Source organism: Hippocampus zosterae, chromosome 10 (assembly GCF_025434085.1).
Source record: "Hippocampus zosterae strain Florida chromosome 10, ASM2543408v3, whole genome shotgun sequence".
In the NCBI taxonomy this organism is placed as follows: domain Eukaryota; kingdom Metazoa; phylum Chordata; class Actinopteri; order Syngnathiformes; family Syngnathidae; genus Hippocampus; species Hippocampus zosterae.
The window spans coordinates 5,305,765-5,322,366 of record NC_067460.1 but is presented as its reverse complement, the minus strand read 5'-3'; the positions used below and the strand labels follow the sequence as shown (position 1 = coordinate 5,322,366).

At 42.6% G+C, this 16,602-nt stretch overlaps 1 protein-coding gene across 1 annotated transcript; it reads right to left on the bottom strand.

Annotated features, from left to right (window-relative positions):
- Positions 1-907: 907 nt before the first annotated feature.
- Positions 908-15,579, bottom strand: LOC127609127 (A disintegrin and metalloproteinase with thrombospondin motifs 15-like). Its single transcript, XM_052078866.1, has 8 exons — positions 14,320-15,579; positions 10,511-10,643; positions 9,387-9,554; positions 6,082-6,365; positions 5,555-5,732; positions 5,261-5,436; positions 4,666-4,841; positions 908-2,925 (listed from the first exon to the last, which is right to left on the bottom strand). Exons 1-8 carry the CDS (start codon positions 15,250-15,252, stop codon positions 2,148-2,150), a joined length of 2,826 nt encoding a protein of 941 aa, XP_051934826.1. The 5' UTR covers positions 15,253-15,579; the 3' UTR covers positions 908-2,147.
- Between the last annotated feature and the right edge of the window lie 1,023 nt (positions 15,580-16,602).

The following is a 16,602-nucleotide window of genomic DNA, read 5'->3' as shown; positions in this document are numbered from 1 at the left end:
GTCATGGAGGGTTAGGATTGGAACAGATCGTATGACATGAGCACCAATATCCCCAGTGAAATTTAAACAGTCCTTACACAAAAAAGAAAAAAAGAAAAATGGTGACTGCAATGCAATATGTCCTGCAACGCAATAACCAGTCTTATGGGGACTGAGTACGGTGTTATGGTCATCTTCCCTTCAAATTCAGGCATGAACCTGGCTTTATATTTTCTGCATTGTATATACAGCAAGCTTGGAAAAACAAAATAACACAAATATAATTTAGCAATTTAAGATGTGTGGGGTTTTTTTTGTTTGTTTGCTTTGTTTTTGTTTTTATTCGGGAGGTGCTAAATCAGCCATGCTGACGATACAGTAAAGATAACAGTAAGCAACTTGGAGTAACTATGAACGCTTTTGCCTATTGTGATTTTTGATTCATCAATTGGTAACGTATGCATTGAAATTAAAAATAAAACAAAATGCAAATTCTATACTAATTAATCCATTCACCATATTTATTAACAAACCGCTCCTGTGTTAAGAAATGATTAATCACTCAGCTAACAACAAGGATGCACATGAGGTACGGTAGCTTTTTATATGAACACTCGATTGTTGCAACGTGACAACCGTAACTTCAGGTTGCTTCTGTTGAGTCTGTGGCGATTCTTGTTCCACCTTCAGAATACGGATACCCAGATCAAGGTCTCTAAGGTCATGGATTCTGGGTGCCACAGAACAAACAACTTGTCAGCTCGCTCATTTCTGAATGAACCATATGGTATGTAATCAGCCCACATTCACCGCAGTCCACATGTCACCCTTTCCGACAAAATAGTTACACTTTGCCTCTAACCACACATTTTATTTTAATGAAATGAGTCACAAAATGTGATTGATCGCAAGAAAATCTGAATGACTGTTCTTGTCACATTGTTCGCGCACATTTTATTTTACAACCAAAGGCAATGTTTTTCATGACATGATTCAGGTGACATAATGTTCATTTCAGATATACAGTACATCACAGCACATGGAGAGAAAAAGGTGATTTGAAATTGGAGAACCTCAGATGTGGATAAAAATCTGATATGAATCAGACACCTGCCAAGGTGACTGCAGTGTCAACAGACTCATCATACAAACAATACTCTGTCGATGTGAGTCTGATGTTACAGAATTTCATCAATTGAGGAAGCACTGTATGTGGGGGGTCTATAGACAAAACATTTGAAAAAAAAATGCCCCCTGAAAATTTAAACTGAAGCAAAATTAGAGGGCATTAAATGTGGTATAAATATAATACATTAGTGCTTTGGTGACCTTTAAACAAGGAAAACAATGCAGAGGTTAGCAGCATTTATCTAAGGGGAGTATGTTCTGGCCAACTCAATGCTATGCTTGTGGAATTGTTTGCATGTACTGTATATGGGTTTGTTTCAGGTCTTCAGTAAATGTAAATGGTGAAATTGGATATACAGTATGTACTTTGAAAATCTATGTAATTATGAAAAGCATCTGATACGGACACAGAATCAAAACTGGACACTGAGACCTACAGTGTACTCGTCCAAGATAACTGTTCAGCAGCCAACAGCACTGAAACAAAAAACAACAACAAAACAGGAACATACATTTCAGTGAAATATTTCCAATACGATACTGCATTTCACATTTCCACCAGTTTCTTTGCTAAAATGAGTTGGGGGTGTGGGGGGTTGTGTGGGTGTGGGGAGAGTCATTTCACAGACAACGCACATTTAATGGTACTGCTAAAAGCACAGGGTTCAAGCATACTCTGTATATCTTATCAGTTTGCCTGAACTTTTGACTATTTTCTGTTCTTCAAACATCCTCCCATGCATGCCAGGTATCACTTGTGGATACAGAGGCATAGTTCACGTCCCCGAAGAGGTCGACTTACGTAAAGTCCAACTTGACTCAACTGGTTAGTCAGTTGAGGAGAACAAAAACATGTCCCTCTTGCATAAACAGAAGGTCTGAGGAAGACCCTCTCGGTCGTCAGTGACTTTGTTTTTGTTGCTGTAACACCCTGCCGGCTGCAGTCACGCGGCAATTGAGTGTACTTTCAACCAACAAAGACCACTGAGATACAACCATGATGATGATGTGGCATGTGTCAAATGCCATTTGAGTCACCCTTAACACAGTCTCAGATAACAGATATCAAGCTCCTGAGGCTTTCTTCTTCCGGAGCAGTGGTCTCGTGGCAGATTAAGACCATTCTCAGTCATGCAGCGCACCAGCCGCCGTTTAAAGCCTCTGCCGCAGGATTTTGAACAGTGAGACCAGGCTCCGACATCCCACATGGGACATGGATCTCCACACGCTCTCAGAGCAACAGGTCTGTCAGCACTGTGACAGCCAAAGGCTGGATTCCCGTCCGTGTTCTGACAGAGCACCAGCCTCTTCTGCAGGCCGCTTCCACAAGTCACTGTGCATGCAGCCCAGCTTCCGGTCACCCAGTGTTTTACCGGCTGCTTCCCCGTCACCTTCTTTTTGGCTTCTACTTTGTTGCCAGTCAATAAAATGCTATTGTGTGACACCTGCTTCTTCTCTTCTTTCCGCAAGGTCTTTTCCTCTTTACTCTCTTTGGCAAGATAATAGGAGTAGCGCACCCTGGGAGGGGTCATTTTCCCGACAGAGAGCACCTCCACTGTCAGTGCCTCTTGCAGCGGCCTAGTGGACTGAAGAATCTCCACAGATGTTGAAGTGCCACTGTAGCGCAACAGGGTTCCCTTCACCATCAGGTCGCGCTCCGCAGCTGACACCACATAGTTGCCATTCAGCAGGTACTTCCCGTGCCCGTTCTTAACTGCGAGGTAGTTTTCGTCACTGACGATTCCTCGGTAGCCCCGTTGGCGGATGTCAATGTTTGATGAGCCAACAGGCAACGTCACCACAAAGTTATAGCCATGACTGGAAAAGAGCATAGATGTAAATAGATTAAAGTCATTCCAGGTGAGTCGGCGTAAAAAGATATTGAAGAGACGTAATTTCTTTGAAGAAAAGAAATCAAGAATATTGACTTTTTAATTGTCAACTTATTCTTGGGTCTCTGCACTATCAAATCAAAGTCAAAGGGCAGGAGTCGGCAACCCAAAATGTTGAAAGAGCCATATTGGACCAAAAAAATGAAAAACAAATGTGTCTGGAGCCGCACCAAATTAAAAGCCTTAGAAAGAAGGCAACACATGGTGTATGTATCCATATTAGCTATATACAGCTACAAATACACAAAGAGCCTTCTTGATTAAACTTTTTTTCCCTGAAGTGCAACTTGAAGAGCAGGGGGGCCCAACCTTTTTTGACCAAAGCTCTATTTTTTGATCAACCAGCCTCCCGCGATCGACCTGTGACCGCACACGCACGCATGCTCTTACACTCGCATGCCATAATGAGCAACAGCCATAACAGCCCTTGAGAAGAATGAGGCACGGGACACACTTTTGCAGTGTGTTAACTTTCGGAGCTGACGTGTACCGTTTTAAAATGCTTCTCTCGGTCCTTCAGATTGCCATTCTATGCCAGTTGCCTCGATGAATTGGACATGAAACCCCGTTTCTTCGTACAACAGCCACCTGCCTTGCATACCGCCCTGCTAATAAGAAACGTTTGTCGCAGGCTATGACGCAAATCTTCGTTGACAGAAATGTTGAAATGAAATATTTATTCGACATGTTTTTACAGCATTGGAAAACGTTAAGAATGTTTATCCTTCTGCAGAAAACATATTCAAAAAAATATATACATTTTCACTCCCCCATATTTTTCCATTTTCAAACATTTTTAAAAAGCTCCAGGCAGCCACTAAGGCGGCACTAAAGAGCCGCATGCAGCTCCGGAGCCGCGGGTTGCCGACCCCCGTCATAGTGTATGCAGAGCACAGGTTAGTAACGTGTTGCCTGTATGTGCCACATGCATTAATCAGCTTCACTGATTGACCGATGCTGGCATCTGAGTGTTCAAGTGCTGCCCCCCTTTTTTATTTATTTATTTATTTATTTTGCTGACCTTTCTCTTCAGACGCTGCTTACTAACAAGTATCTGCTCTTCTCGTCACAGTGCCTTAACTCCACGCCTGGACATCATTGTAATTGAATATGTATTGGTCTTGGCTATATAACATCATTTGCACAGCCTAAACTAAACAATTTCAGGTGGGGTTTTACAAATTGGTTTTAAATGTATTGTCAATATTTTTCCCTTTGTGTATGTTCACCAAAGAATGGCTGAAATTGTTTTTAAGACACCTGAAACAGTGGGAAAATGAGAGAAGTGGTCAATGGTTTAAATGCACACTTCAAGTTCAGTAACAAAGTTCAATCATTGAACCAAAAATTGGGATGGATATGTGGCTCATAGAGACGCCCGTTAGCCGGAAACATTACTGTTCGTCTCCGGCTGCACAAAGTTCATGACGTGCTTCTTTGTTTCTTGTTTGTTTCCTGTAGTATGTGTTGTGTTTTGGCTCTTTGGAAGTCACGCCAACATTTATGGGTTCAACAGTTACTAAACAATGATGATATCATGTATGCGCTGTAACAATAATGTTTAGACTGCTAGTTATCCTAAAAAGTAGCTCTGTTGTTTTTAGCGTCAATCTTGTTGAGACATAGTTTCTCAAACATGCTGACTAATCACATACAAACTACATACATGGGTTTTGTGAACATTCCGGAGACCTTTTTACAGCCCTGGTTGTCACCGCCACACACATTGCATTTGTCAAATTTTTTCTTGGAATCAAGCTTCCCATCGCAGCCTGCTTTGATGCATCTTCCCTGAACACATACAGCAGTGGAATCCGGTGAACAGGGCGTCCCATCAACAACCTGCAAGGTACGGATATTGAATTATTAAAAAGAAAAAAAATAGACAAAGCCAAAATAGTTGTTGTCTGTAGTGGACCAGCTATTCTACTGCAGCAACCAATCCTTGGAGAACTACGACCACACCACATATTAAAATAAGGTGACTTTATAGACCTTGAGAATGAAACTGTACTTTTTTAGTATGCAAAAGGAGCAAAGAAATTACCTTGAAATCCAATTTATTTACTCATATTATATTTGTACATTAAAGGACAGAAATGGACGACACAAGAGATGCATTCCTGAGCAGTGTTCTACTTTTTAATTAATGCACACTTAACACACGATTCATGAGTTGTCTGTTATTCCAGGTCCATTAATGACTATTATTGTTTTTCACTCTTTTCTAGACATTAGAAATGATGAAAATCCATACGTACCTTTGGGGCAAGAACATAGAAATAACCCGTCCCATTGGCACGACAGATGAGCTTGCATTTGTCCTTGGGGGAGATGCCAGAATATTTAGGAACCCAGACCACAGACGAGCCCAATCTGTTAGTATTCAGGTTAATGCCATTGAACGCTTCACACTGCTCTTCACGGAAACTCTTAACTAAAGGGGTACACAAAAAATTAATTAATTAAATTGCAATGAAAATCACAGGTAAATTTCTGATGAAGAATTCAACGTCCTGTGATAAAAGTGTGAATGTACAGACAAAGCCTTGTACCTGTATCAAGACAGGGGTTGAGGTTGCAGGACCGATACTTAATTCGAAGGCCATAGCAGTATTTGCCTCCGTTCTCAGGGCCTGGGTTGTCACACTCTCTCCTGGCCAGCTGGACACCACCACCACACGTTCTGGAACAATCCCCAAATGAACCCCACTTCCCCCATCTACCATCCACCTGGGACAAAAACAAAACAAAACAAAACAAAAAAAAGTGAATACTTCTCAGAATAGAACATGCCGCGCACCTTTCAAATGTGATAAACACCATTTGTTAATATTCAGCCTCATATTTGAGATACCTTTATTGCATTGGCTTAAAAGAACTTTTGGGGTAAACACTTCAGCCCAAGCGGAATAATTGAGGTGATCACATGCGACCATGTGTCAAAAATTAGTTGGAACTGGATTTGCAGCACCATATGGCAGATTTCTTCCCAAAATACAAACGTGTCCCAGAAAATACATTGGTTTAGGAGAAGTATTTATAATTTTAAAAATTCCTTTACTTAAACAGTGTACCACACCTTGATGTGCATGGTAGTGTTCTTCTCAGTGCAGATCCCTTGGTAACAAACTCTTCCAGTGCCACAGCTGGTGCCATCTGCCCAGGGAAAGTGTCTGGTTTGACAAACCAGCTGGCCATGGGCCTTCCCCGTGCACCACAATTTGGAGCAAGGCTGCATGTAGGGGCAAGGCTTGGAGCCATCACCAAAAGCCAGTTCACACTGACTATGAAGACTGTAACTAGCGCCAGGCAGGTTATCGGGGAGAGACAGCTGCCTCCCAGGCTGATCCAGCAAACAGTCTCCTGCAACAATAACAACAACAAAAAACTGTTGGAAAAACAATCAATTTCAAGTACTTCATTCAATTATATTGATACAAAAAACATCCATCCACGCATCTGTACAACTGCCTGTGCTGTTCAGGGGCACAGAGAACTGGAACATATTCCAGCTGGGTTTGGACAAATTTAGACTATATGCTGGCCCGGAACCAGCCAATCACAAGTCACATATTGAGACGGATAACTATTCTTGCTCAGATTCACACCATCGCAGTGTGAGAATTGAAAATTGCTGCACTATCAATGACAGCAATTCTTGACGTGTGTTCTTTAAATGACTACTTGAGAGTAAGTATTGAACATAAATTGTGCAGAATATTATACAGAACTCATTCATTCATCTTCCGAGCCGCTTGATCCTCACTAGGGTCGCGGGGGGTGCTGGAGCCTATCCCAATGTCTCCGGGCAGTAGGCGGGGGACACCCTGAATCGGTCGCCAGCCAATCGCAGGGCACAGAGAAACGAACTGCATAAGATATTGCAGCTTCACAAAATGTTTTAGGCTAGTGAAAATGACTCATGTCATGCTAAACATTATGACTGACTGCTCGTTTCACAAATATTACAGAGGACAAGAGGATGTCATAAAATCAGCGTGCTTTGTTGTCATAGACACACAGAATCCACTTACAGTCAGTTTACACTTGGGAAAACTTGGTATAAAGAATCTGCATCGGAAAAGACAAATGACTAATAAATAGAAATATTCTCTTTAGCCCTGCGATTGGCTGGAAAACCGGTTCAGGGTGTCCCCCGCCTACTGCTCGAAGACAGCTGGGATAGGCTCCAGCACCCTCCGCGGATAAAGCGGATAATGGATGGATGGATGGATATTTTTCCTAGTTTGATGTTATGCAACACATTTTTTATTTCTCGGATAATATAATTTAATGCATTCAGTTTGTAAGCTTAATGAATAGATACCAAGGGAGGCCACATGAGGAAGTCAGGAGTGAAAGAGAAGCATGTTAGAATACGACAGAACATGTGTAACAGCTTTTGGACAGTGGCGAGGTGTGCTGTGGGTGCGACCGAAGAGGGTGGTGGTGAGACTGCACCAGGGATCAACTCTGAGCCCCTTTCTGTTGGCATAACAAAAGATAGGCTGACCGATGAGGTTAGACTGGAATCTCCATGGACCATGATGTTCCCAGATGACACTGTGATCGACTGTGAACGCAGGGAGCAGGTGGACGGATATTAGAAAGCTGATTAGATAGTGAGTACGTACATGGACAGAAAGATAATAAGGAAAGAGCTACAGGCAAGAACGCTGTATAAACACCTGAGAGAAGGTTGATAGATGTAGAGTGAGGATGCAGAAGATAGGCTTCAGTGGAAAAGGACAAGTTGAAAAGAAAACAATAAAGAGTTAGTAGTGTTTATTGTACTCCAGACTTGCATGCATCATGTTGCAGAGCACCAATTTAAAATCATCAGTTGACAGCTCCGACCCTCTCTTCACCCGAGTGTCCAAAACATGTGGCCGCATCCGATGATACAACCACAAAGTCAATCATTGAACTCCGGCCAAGGGTGTCCTGCTGCCAAGTGCACATATGGACACCCTTATGTTTGAACAAGGTGTTCATTATGGACAATCCATGACGAGCACAGAAGTCCAATAACAAAACACCACTCGTTCCTCCCAACCAGGTCTCGCTGTCATTACCCACATGAGCATTGAAGTCCCCCAACAGAACAAGGGAGTCCCCAGCAGAAGTACTCTCCAGCAAACCCTCCAAGGACTCCAAAAAGGGTGGGTACGCTGAGCTGCTGTTGGGTGCATATGCACAAATAACAGTCAGGATCCGTCCCCCCACCCGAAGCCGGCGGGAGGCAACCTTCTCGTCTACCGGTGTGAACCCCAATGTACAGACATTGAGTCGGGGGGCAATGAATATGCCTACACCTGCTCTACGCCTCTCACCGTGGGCAACTCCAGAGTGGAAGAGAGTCCAACCCGTCTCAAGAGAACTGTACCAGAACCCAGGCTGTGTGTGGAGGCAAGTCAGACTATATCCAGTCGGAACTTCTCTACCTCGCACACCAGCGCAGGCTCCTTCCCTGCAAGAGAGGTGACCTTCCACATCCTTAGAGCTAGCTTCTGTAGCCGAGGATGGGACCTCCAGGGTCCCCGCCTTTAGCTGACGCACAGCTCACACTGCATCCGACCCTTTGGGCCCCTATCATGGGTGGTCAGCCCTTGTTGCCTCATTGGGCTGAGCCCGTCCGGGCCCCATGGATGTAGGCCAATGTGCAATGCTAGTCTGGTGTGTTTGGGGCAGTGTTGCGCCTGTCTTGATATATTTGTTCGAGGCGCGGGCACACAAATGCGGAGCTTGCGTACGTGCGTGTTTGACGTCATGTTATTGAATTTGCAAATATGACAAGTAGGACAGTCCCTCAAAATCATTGGAGAAATAAATTCATTGAGTGTATTATAATCATTATCATCTTATTTTTTTTTCATAGCACTGCTGTCAATATTTTTGGAAGGGGGATCTCACAGAATCTAAGCTATTCTGTTGATCGACAAGAATGTGTCAACTACCGGTAGGTAAAGAAAATGTAATTAATTTTTTTTTTCATCCATCCATACCTTTCCTATAGCGCATATCCCCCTTTGGTGTTGGAGAGATCAGTTAACTTTGAGAGAAAGGCACACTACACCTTGGAATGGTCACCAGTCACATATACAGACAGACAACCATGCATACTTATGTTCACAACATTATTGAGTGGGAATTAAACACACACTGCTGCCACAGAAGTCAAGTGAATGAACCACTCCACCATTATTGACTTTGAAGCATTTTCATGAATCAATGACTACTGCTTTTGCTTTTGTGTTTTATGACATTTGTAACAGCAGTTTAAGCTGTTTTTAAAGACATACAAATAGATGATGACCAGCGTTGGGACAAAATCTGGATTTCTTTTTTTGAATCAAGAAGCGTGTATAGGAAGGGTTCACTAACCATGACCTCGATCCAGAAATTCAGTAATGATGGCTGCACTGCACACAGACCAGGGTCGACTCCTGTCTATCTGAATTAGAGTTGGGGACATCATGTGGTTGTCGTTGAGTTTCCCAAAGACCTCTTCACATGCCTTCACATTGTCATGGGGCATGTTGAAGACGTGACCTAAGAGGATAGCGTGGGAAGGGAAAATTGAAAACAAAAAAGTCACATCGTAGTTGAAGTGTTTCTCTTTTCAGTTTATTGAAAACATGACAATCTGTAAGTCTGCAGACTATGTACTGCTATGTTTCTAGAAGCAACACTGACACATGTGAAAATATTTTTTCTAAAGGTTTTGCCAGACATCATTCATTGTGTATGGAGAAGGCAGACCAGACTAAAATTGGACTGATTTGAAGCTGATGTCATAGCAGGCAGGAATGCAGCTATGCATGGGAATATAAAGCGTGGCATACATCCATGTGCTTAACCATGCCTGACAGGGGAATTCAGTTCCCAAGGAAACAATTTATTTCCCTTAATATGAACATGAAGAACTGTCCAAAAGAAAACGAAACTGTGGTTTCAAAGTGATCAATTATGAGAAGAACATGTTCAGTGAAATTGTTTAACAACTTGTTACATGACACATATGAGAGGAATGTAATGAATGCAATGCGTCTCCGGGGGGAGTTATTAGCTTGTTTTGGACACAGCTACAGCTAACCTTATTATAATTTCGCCACTGAGAACTGGAGTGGACTATCTCCTTTTTTTGTCATTTCAAAGTTGAGTGCAGAAATGAATACAGAATGTGTGTATCAACGTGTGGCTCATGACACGTATTGCCAGTGTGATGTATTTCCATTATAAAGGGTCATAAAACATCGATACATTCCCACTTTTTAGCACCATTTCTTTCAGATCTCTAATTTAGCGTAGCCTTTTTTCAAGACCCATCCTCTGTCACCACTGCACCATGTCAATGTTTTCATTGTTTAGTTCATTGGTAAGTTGTACTGCTATATCCTGCTATTTGCATAACATGACGATTGCCAACAGCATCGTAATGGAAATACAAGCCAGATCAGGGTTTCTCTAACAAAACAGGAAAAGAAGTGAACAACGTTGCATCTCACCAAGTTCATGGGCTGTCGTAAATGCTGATGGCAGGCCATCGTCTTCAATGACAGAGCAACTCCTTTTGGGCTCACACATGGTCCCAACATCAGCCATCCCCAGCGTATCACAGGTTGTGGCCCCGCAAAGATCCTGGTTGGTAACAGTTCATTATGAAGTGTTTTGCTTGAAGAAGCGATCAGAACCTTACTCGCGACATGTTTGGCATAACTGAGCCATGACGATCACAGACACTAACACAATGCACATGCTCTGGCTTTGTTGTAAACTTACTCTGTGTTAATGGATGGGCTCCAGCAAGATTGACTCTTGTTATAAAGGCAATACAAGAGCATTAGGAAAGAATACATACACTTAGCCCACATACAGCCGTGTGCAGTAATTATAGCCTATAGTCAACGATAGGTGAATAAGCCAGGAATTTATTTTGTTATTTCTGGTGAAGTAGGGTTGGGCAATTTTCCTTTCCCGACTGCATCACAAGTTGTGGGTGAGCTTAAATTGGTCTTTTATTGATTTGTGGTAAACCACTGGGTTGGACCGATGCTCTGTGGAATCGTTTAAGAAATTAAATGCACTGGCAGCTGCCTGAATAAACTTCTCGCTTACCGTACTTAATTTAGATTGAAAAGGAGAAGCATCGACAATGGATTTTATTTTTGCTTTGGTTCTGTTTTTCATTTATTGCCAGTTTGACATATCGTGGATATGTCACATCCTTTTCTCATTCTGAGTCTTTTGTTGAAATCCTTTGTCAAAGGCACATCCATTTCTCCACTGAGCAACGTTGCAGTAACATATGCATTTCATGACATTGGGAAAACAACAAACGTAGAGAGAATCCAATTGCTTTTGCATAGTGCTTTGATTGTTAGAGTTTTAAGTATCACAAACAAAGGGGCGGCCTATTTTAGTGGGGCTGAAGCCACTACGAAATGAAGGCTGCATTCTTAATGGATTTTTGTTTTTAATTTCATTAACCCTTTCAGGGACAGCGGATTTCTTGTAAGGCCAGCCCGTGATTTACCTGTGTCCTTGCTAGCAGCAGTTACTAATGGACTTATATATAGCAATGTAATATGGCTGCCGGTGGCTTCACTTATCCCTATGGCGAGTAAGTGGAATTGTTAGTGCAGTCATATATTAGCCCGTTCCCTCACGACGCTATTACTTGCCTTATTAGCAAACATGGCAATGAAAAGCAGAAAAGAGAATAAAAAGAATGTGAAGGATGGATGTTTTTTTCAAGAAAGTAAAACTTCATTACTGCTGTTAGTGACAATTAGTTAGCTCCTGCCGAACAGCAGAATATCAGAATGTGTGGCCTTAAGATTTCACAGAATAAAGTCAGTTGTGATACAGACTGTCAATAGGAATGATATGCAACTCAATGTGGATCCGAAATATGAAACATTTCAGGCAAGGTGCATCACATAAGACTTGTTTAGTTCAAACTTAATTTCGGAATGTAATTAAATTGGAGAGGACCAAGGGATGAAACCAAATTAGCATCTCCCAGATATTTTCAAGGCAACAACTTTAAAATTACTTTTGTTATTGAATTAAAACATCAGTGAGTCATATTTTTCCCCAACCATTTAGGCCAGGCATGTCCAAAGTCCGGCCCGCGGGCCAAATCCGGCCCGCGGTCGAATTTCATCCGGCCCTCGGCCCCTGTCATAATATCAGTGCCGTCTGGCCCGCAGGTTGGGCGCAATGGAACACGTGTTGCATTGACTGAGGTCTCGTAGACTGGGGAGTGATGTTTCATAGAGTACTGCTTCCCTCTAGTGGCTAAATGAGTAATAGCATTCACTAAATGAGTAATAGCATTTTGACACTAGAGGGAATCACTCACGAGTTAACAAGACATCACTCCGTGTTTATATTGACTGATATGTCATATTTCAAATGATCCTTGCAGTTGTGGATATGTGTATTGCTTGCTCATTTCCCTGCTGTTCGAGTCAAAGGTTTTGTGACTATTGAAAAGTCATGGTGATACATTTTATGTTTCAAATCAATCAATTTGCACTCAGGAGACTTCTGTTTAAGAAAAAGTCAAGTGAATAAGCAGTTGCATGTGATATACCTGTTTCAAATGAACCAAAAAAAATTCTTAAGATTGTTGAAATTAAAATAAAAATGGAAATGTGAAACAGACTGGCTTACTAAAATTTGTTGAACAATATTGTTGTTCAATGTAAAGAATGTCAGCCAAGGTCGGCCCCCCGACATTTTACCACATAAAATCTGGCCCCCTTGGCAAAAAGTTTGGACACCCCTGATTTAGGCACATGTGCGCCAAAATCCATTCTTTGCTTCATCAAAAGTATTTTGGAACAAACATTTATTGTGCTGTGAGTCAAAGTCATGTGATTAGCCTCAATGCACAGAGTCACAGCACAGTAACCAACCGATTGACCGCCTTTTAAAAAAACGGCGGGACTCTTCCCCGCTTCCACTGACCAAGTAGTTGTCCATTGCAGCTGTTAATTTGATTTTAAAACCATTATTAACTCTTAGGCGGCACGGTGCGGGACCGGTGAGCACGTCTGCTTCACAGTGCAAAGGTGCAGGATTCGATTCCAGCTGCTGCCTTACTGTGTTTGCATGTTCTCACTGTGCCTGCGTGGATTTTCTCTGGGTACTCCGGTTTCCTCCCACATTACAAAAACATGCATGGCAGGTTAATGGATTACTCTATATTGTCCCGAGGTGTGATTGTGAGTGTGAATGGTTGTTGGCCTATGGGTACCATGCGATTGGCTGGCAGCTAGTTCCAGCTGTAACCCGCCGACTGCCCGATGACAGCTGGGATAGGCTCCAGCACGCCCGCGACCCTAATGAGGATGAATCGGATTAGAAAATGGATGGATGGGTGGATATTAAAAACCCTTAGATGGTACGTTTTTGTCTATAATGTTTTTGTTTATTAAATATCATGGCTTGGCTTACTTTGTGACAACACAGTGACCCATTTTTTGCATACAATGTGGCAATGTGTTCATGTTCTCTTTTTCTGGGTTATTAAGGTTCCAAACACATTTCCTGATTGTCTTCTGTATTAAAACAGACCAAAAATAACACTACAAATCCAATGTGGTGATTTTCAACTTTGACAGTATTATCAGTTTTTGTTCGCTGCTTGTGAAATGTGCTCGCATGTTGGATTCGTTCACCTCCTGTACATCTCTTGAGCCCTCTTTGTCCATCAAACTTAGTGGCACCCCTGAGCACAGGTATGTAATAAAAGGGAGCCACGGTGACAGATTGGTCTGCGCTCCTGCCACAGACCAAGAACAGTTGGGTTGTTTCTTGGTTGAGCTTTTTCTATGTGCTGTCACGACAACATTCTTCAAGGGTATCATTACTTGCTCTGTGGTCTGGCAGCAATGTTGGTGAACCCATCTTTGAGGCAAATAGCGAGATTTTGTTCACTTAATTCACACTGTCAGAAACAAGCTTTGGGCAGAGTTGGTTTCAAAGCCGGTTGTTCAATCTGCACGCAAGTACCCCAGAACAACTGTTTGTGCCACAGTCATAAGTAATTTTAATCTTACCATTAAATCAATTGATCTCATTTCGAAGACGGTACAGAAGATATACAGTCTTATAAAATTGACATTTTATGAGATACAAATGCGAGCTAGTTGTTTACTCAGATGAACACGGACTTCTTGAAATCAAAACCTTTTTAGCGACTAAATTTCCATACTGTGGGTATTTTATAGTGACTCACTAAATGATCACAGACTGCATCAGAAGAGTGACGCATACCAGCTGCGTACGTTCGGATTTTTCTTACCTGTTTGGTGAAGAGAATTGCAGTGTCCCAGTACTCAGGATGCTTGTCGCTGTGTTTATTTAATTTCTTCTGCCAAGAGCAGAAATTGCGCAGAGTTAGGGCAGCATTATTGGAAACCTTTGGCCCTCTGTCATCTTCTTTTAGCACCACAAAGCCCACAACCACTATGTTGATGGAGTTTAAGATGCTGGGGTGCTTGTAAAGCTTGGCAGCCACCGACATGAGTGTCAACAGGTAGTGCTTCAGCTCATCCCCGTGAAACGAATCCATGGATGGATCTGCCACCACCAACACCTCCACAAACCTGGGGATGGAGGTAAATCTTTTGGACCTCCCCAGTCTTTCCAACACAGTTTCAGAAGAGCCTCCAATTTCCATTTCGCTCAAATACTTGTATTTTTCCAGGGACGTGTTGAAGTTAGAGTCACGTGTCACTCCACACTTGCCGGTGAAGTTACCGAGCAAGGGTGCAGAGCGACTGCGGCGTTGGATGACGTGCGTCTTGGATGAAGAGTCCCCAGTCTCGGATGATCCATCCTCACCTCTTGCGAGGCTGATGAAATATTCCACGCCGTTCTCGTAAAACCCCCCGTTGAGACCTTTACATAAGCTTAGGGCAGCAAACGAGTCCGGCTGTGAGTTGACGTTACCGGAGTAGAAGCACTTCCTGAGGTCTGCGGCTGTCGATGCGTTGGGCTCGAATGAGTTTAAACTACCTGGTCCGAGAAAATTAAAATCCGGCTGGAGGTGGAGGTAAAAAACTTGTTTGAACGCATTGATCCTGAACGTAAGTTGTTTTTCATTCATTTGTAAATGCTTTCCACGCGCCACTCGTAAAGGCTTGCAGAAATCAGCTTCCATGCTGTGCGTAAATGTGAAATAAAGAACCACTTGTACGCAAACGATCAAAGTGGAAGTTATCAGTATAGCCATAGCTGCTCCACTTCTTGCAAGTCCCTTGTAAATCCTCTAAATTACGTTTGCTTGCAGTTTATTGCACAGTAGCACTCGCTTAAAAAAAAAAGAATTACAACTTCCATTCGTTTTGCTCTTGAACAATTATGTCGTCGGCGTGACTACTGAGGCCATGCAGAAAATCTCGAAGCGTGCACACCGATGACCTCTGTCAGCTGGAGGTTTGCGCAAAAGAAAGTTCATTGTTCATGCATCTCGGTTTGTGCTGCAGACCGCAGTCACTTGTAACTCTCCAAATATTATTGTTGCTGTGCAGCATATGTGACAGCAGCCAGAGCATCATCAGCCCTCCCACTTGCCCCCACTCGCGAGAGACCCACAGAGATGGTTTACTCGCATTGCATGCGCACACAGCTTCACTTCACCTTTTCATACAAATGCAGAAAAAAATATTATTTCAGCCTTATTCTAAGACTGATTTCCTGCTATATTGACAAACACGCGTTCAACTGTGTCAAAAACGCTGAAAACATTGGGAATTATTCAAACATTTCGGAACTTTGAACAAACAAAAATAAACATTGTATTTTCTGGCGTATCGTGGTCTCGTATTGCATCGGTAATAACGTTTGTCAAAGCTTTCATTTGGACACTCTATCAATGTGGCAGTCTGAAACACAATGGGAATTGGCAAACAGCGACGCCTGCTGGTGATGGCAACCACCTTGGCTTCGTCACAATTGTGACGCGACGAAAATATCTTGTATTCTCACACCATCTGCTGGTAACGTGCAATTACAACGTTGATAAAGCGCAGTTAGGATTGTCAAACAAGTTAATTTACCAAAGTATCGGTCGCCGCAATTTTAGTGGACTATCGTGTATTATGCTTTGAGTTTATAATAACCGGTTTTCATTATTTAGCCATTTGAGAGGAACACAAAATTGCAATAAACATGCCCCAAAAACAATGCCCCGCGTAATAGCTTCAACACAACTGAGAATGATTGTGATTGTAAAGGGAGAATTTTATTTACAGTACATCTTTTGCACTGTAGGATTGTTGAGGTGCACGTAAACAGATCAGCGAGATTGTAAATCATTTCAAATATAATATTCATAATGAGGGCGGCCCTGTAGTCCAGTGGTTAGCAAGTCAACTTCACAGTGCAGAGGTACCAGGTTCAATTACAGCTCCGGCCTCCTGTGTGGAGTGTGCATGTTCTCCCCGTGCCTGCGTGGGTTTTCTCCGGGTGCTCCGGTTTCCTCCCACATTCCAAAAACATGCGTGGCAGGCTGATTGAACGCTCTAAATTGTCCCGAGGTGTGAATGTGAGCGTGGATGGTTGTTCGTCTCTGTGTGCCCTG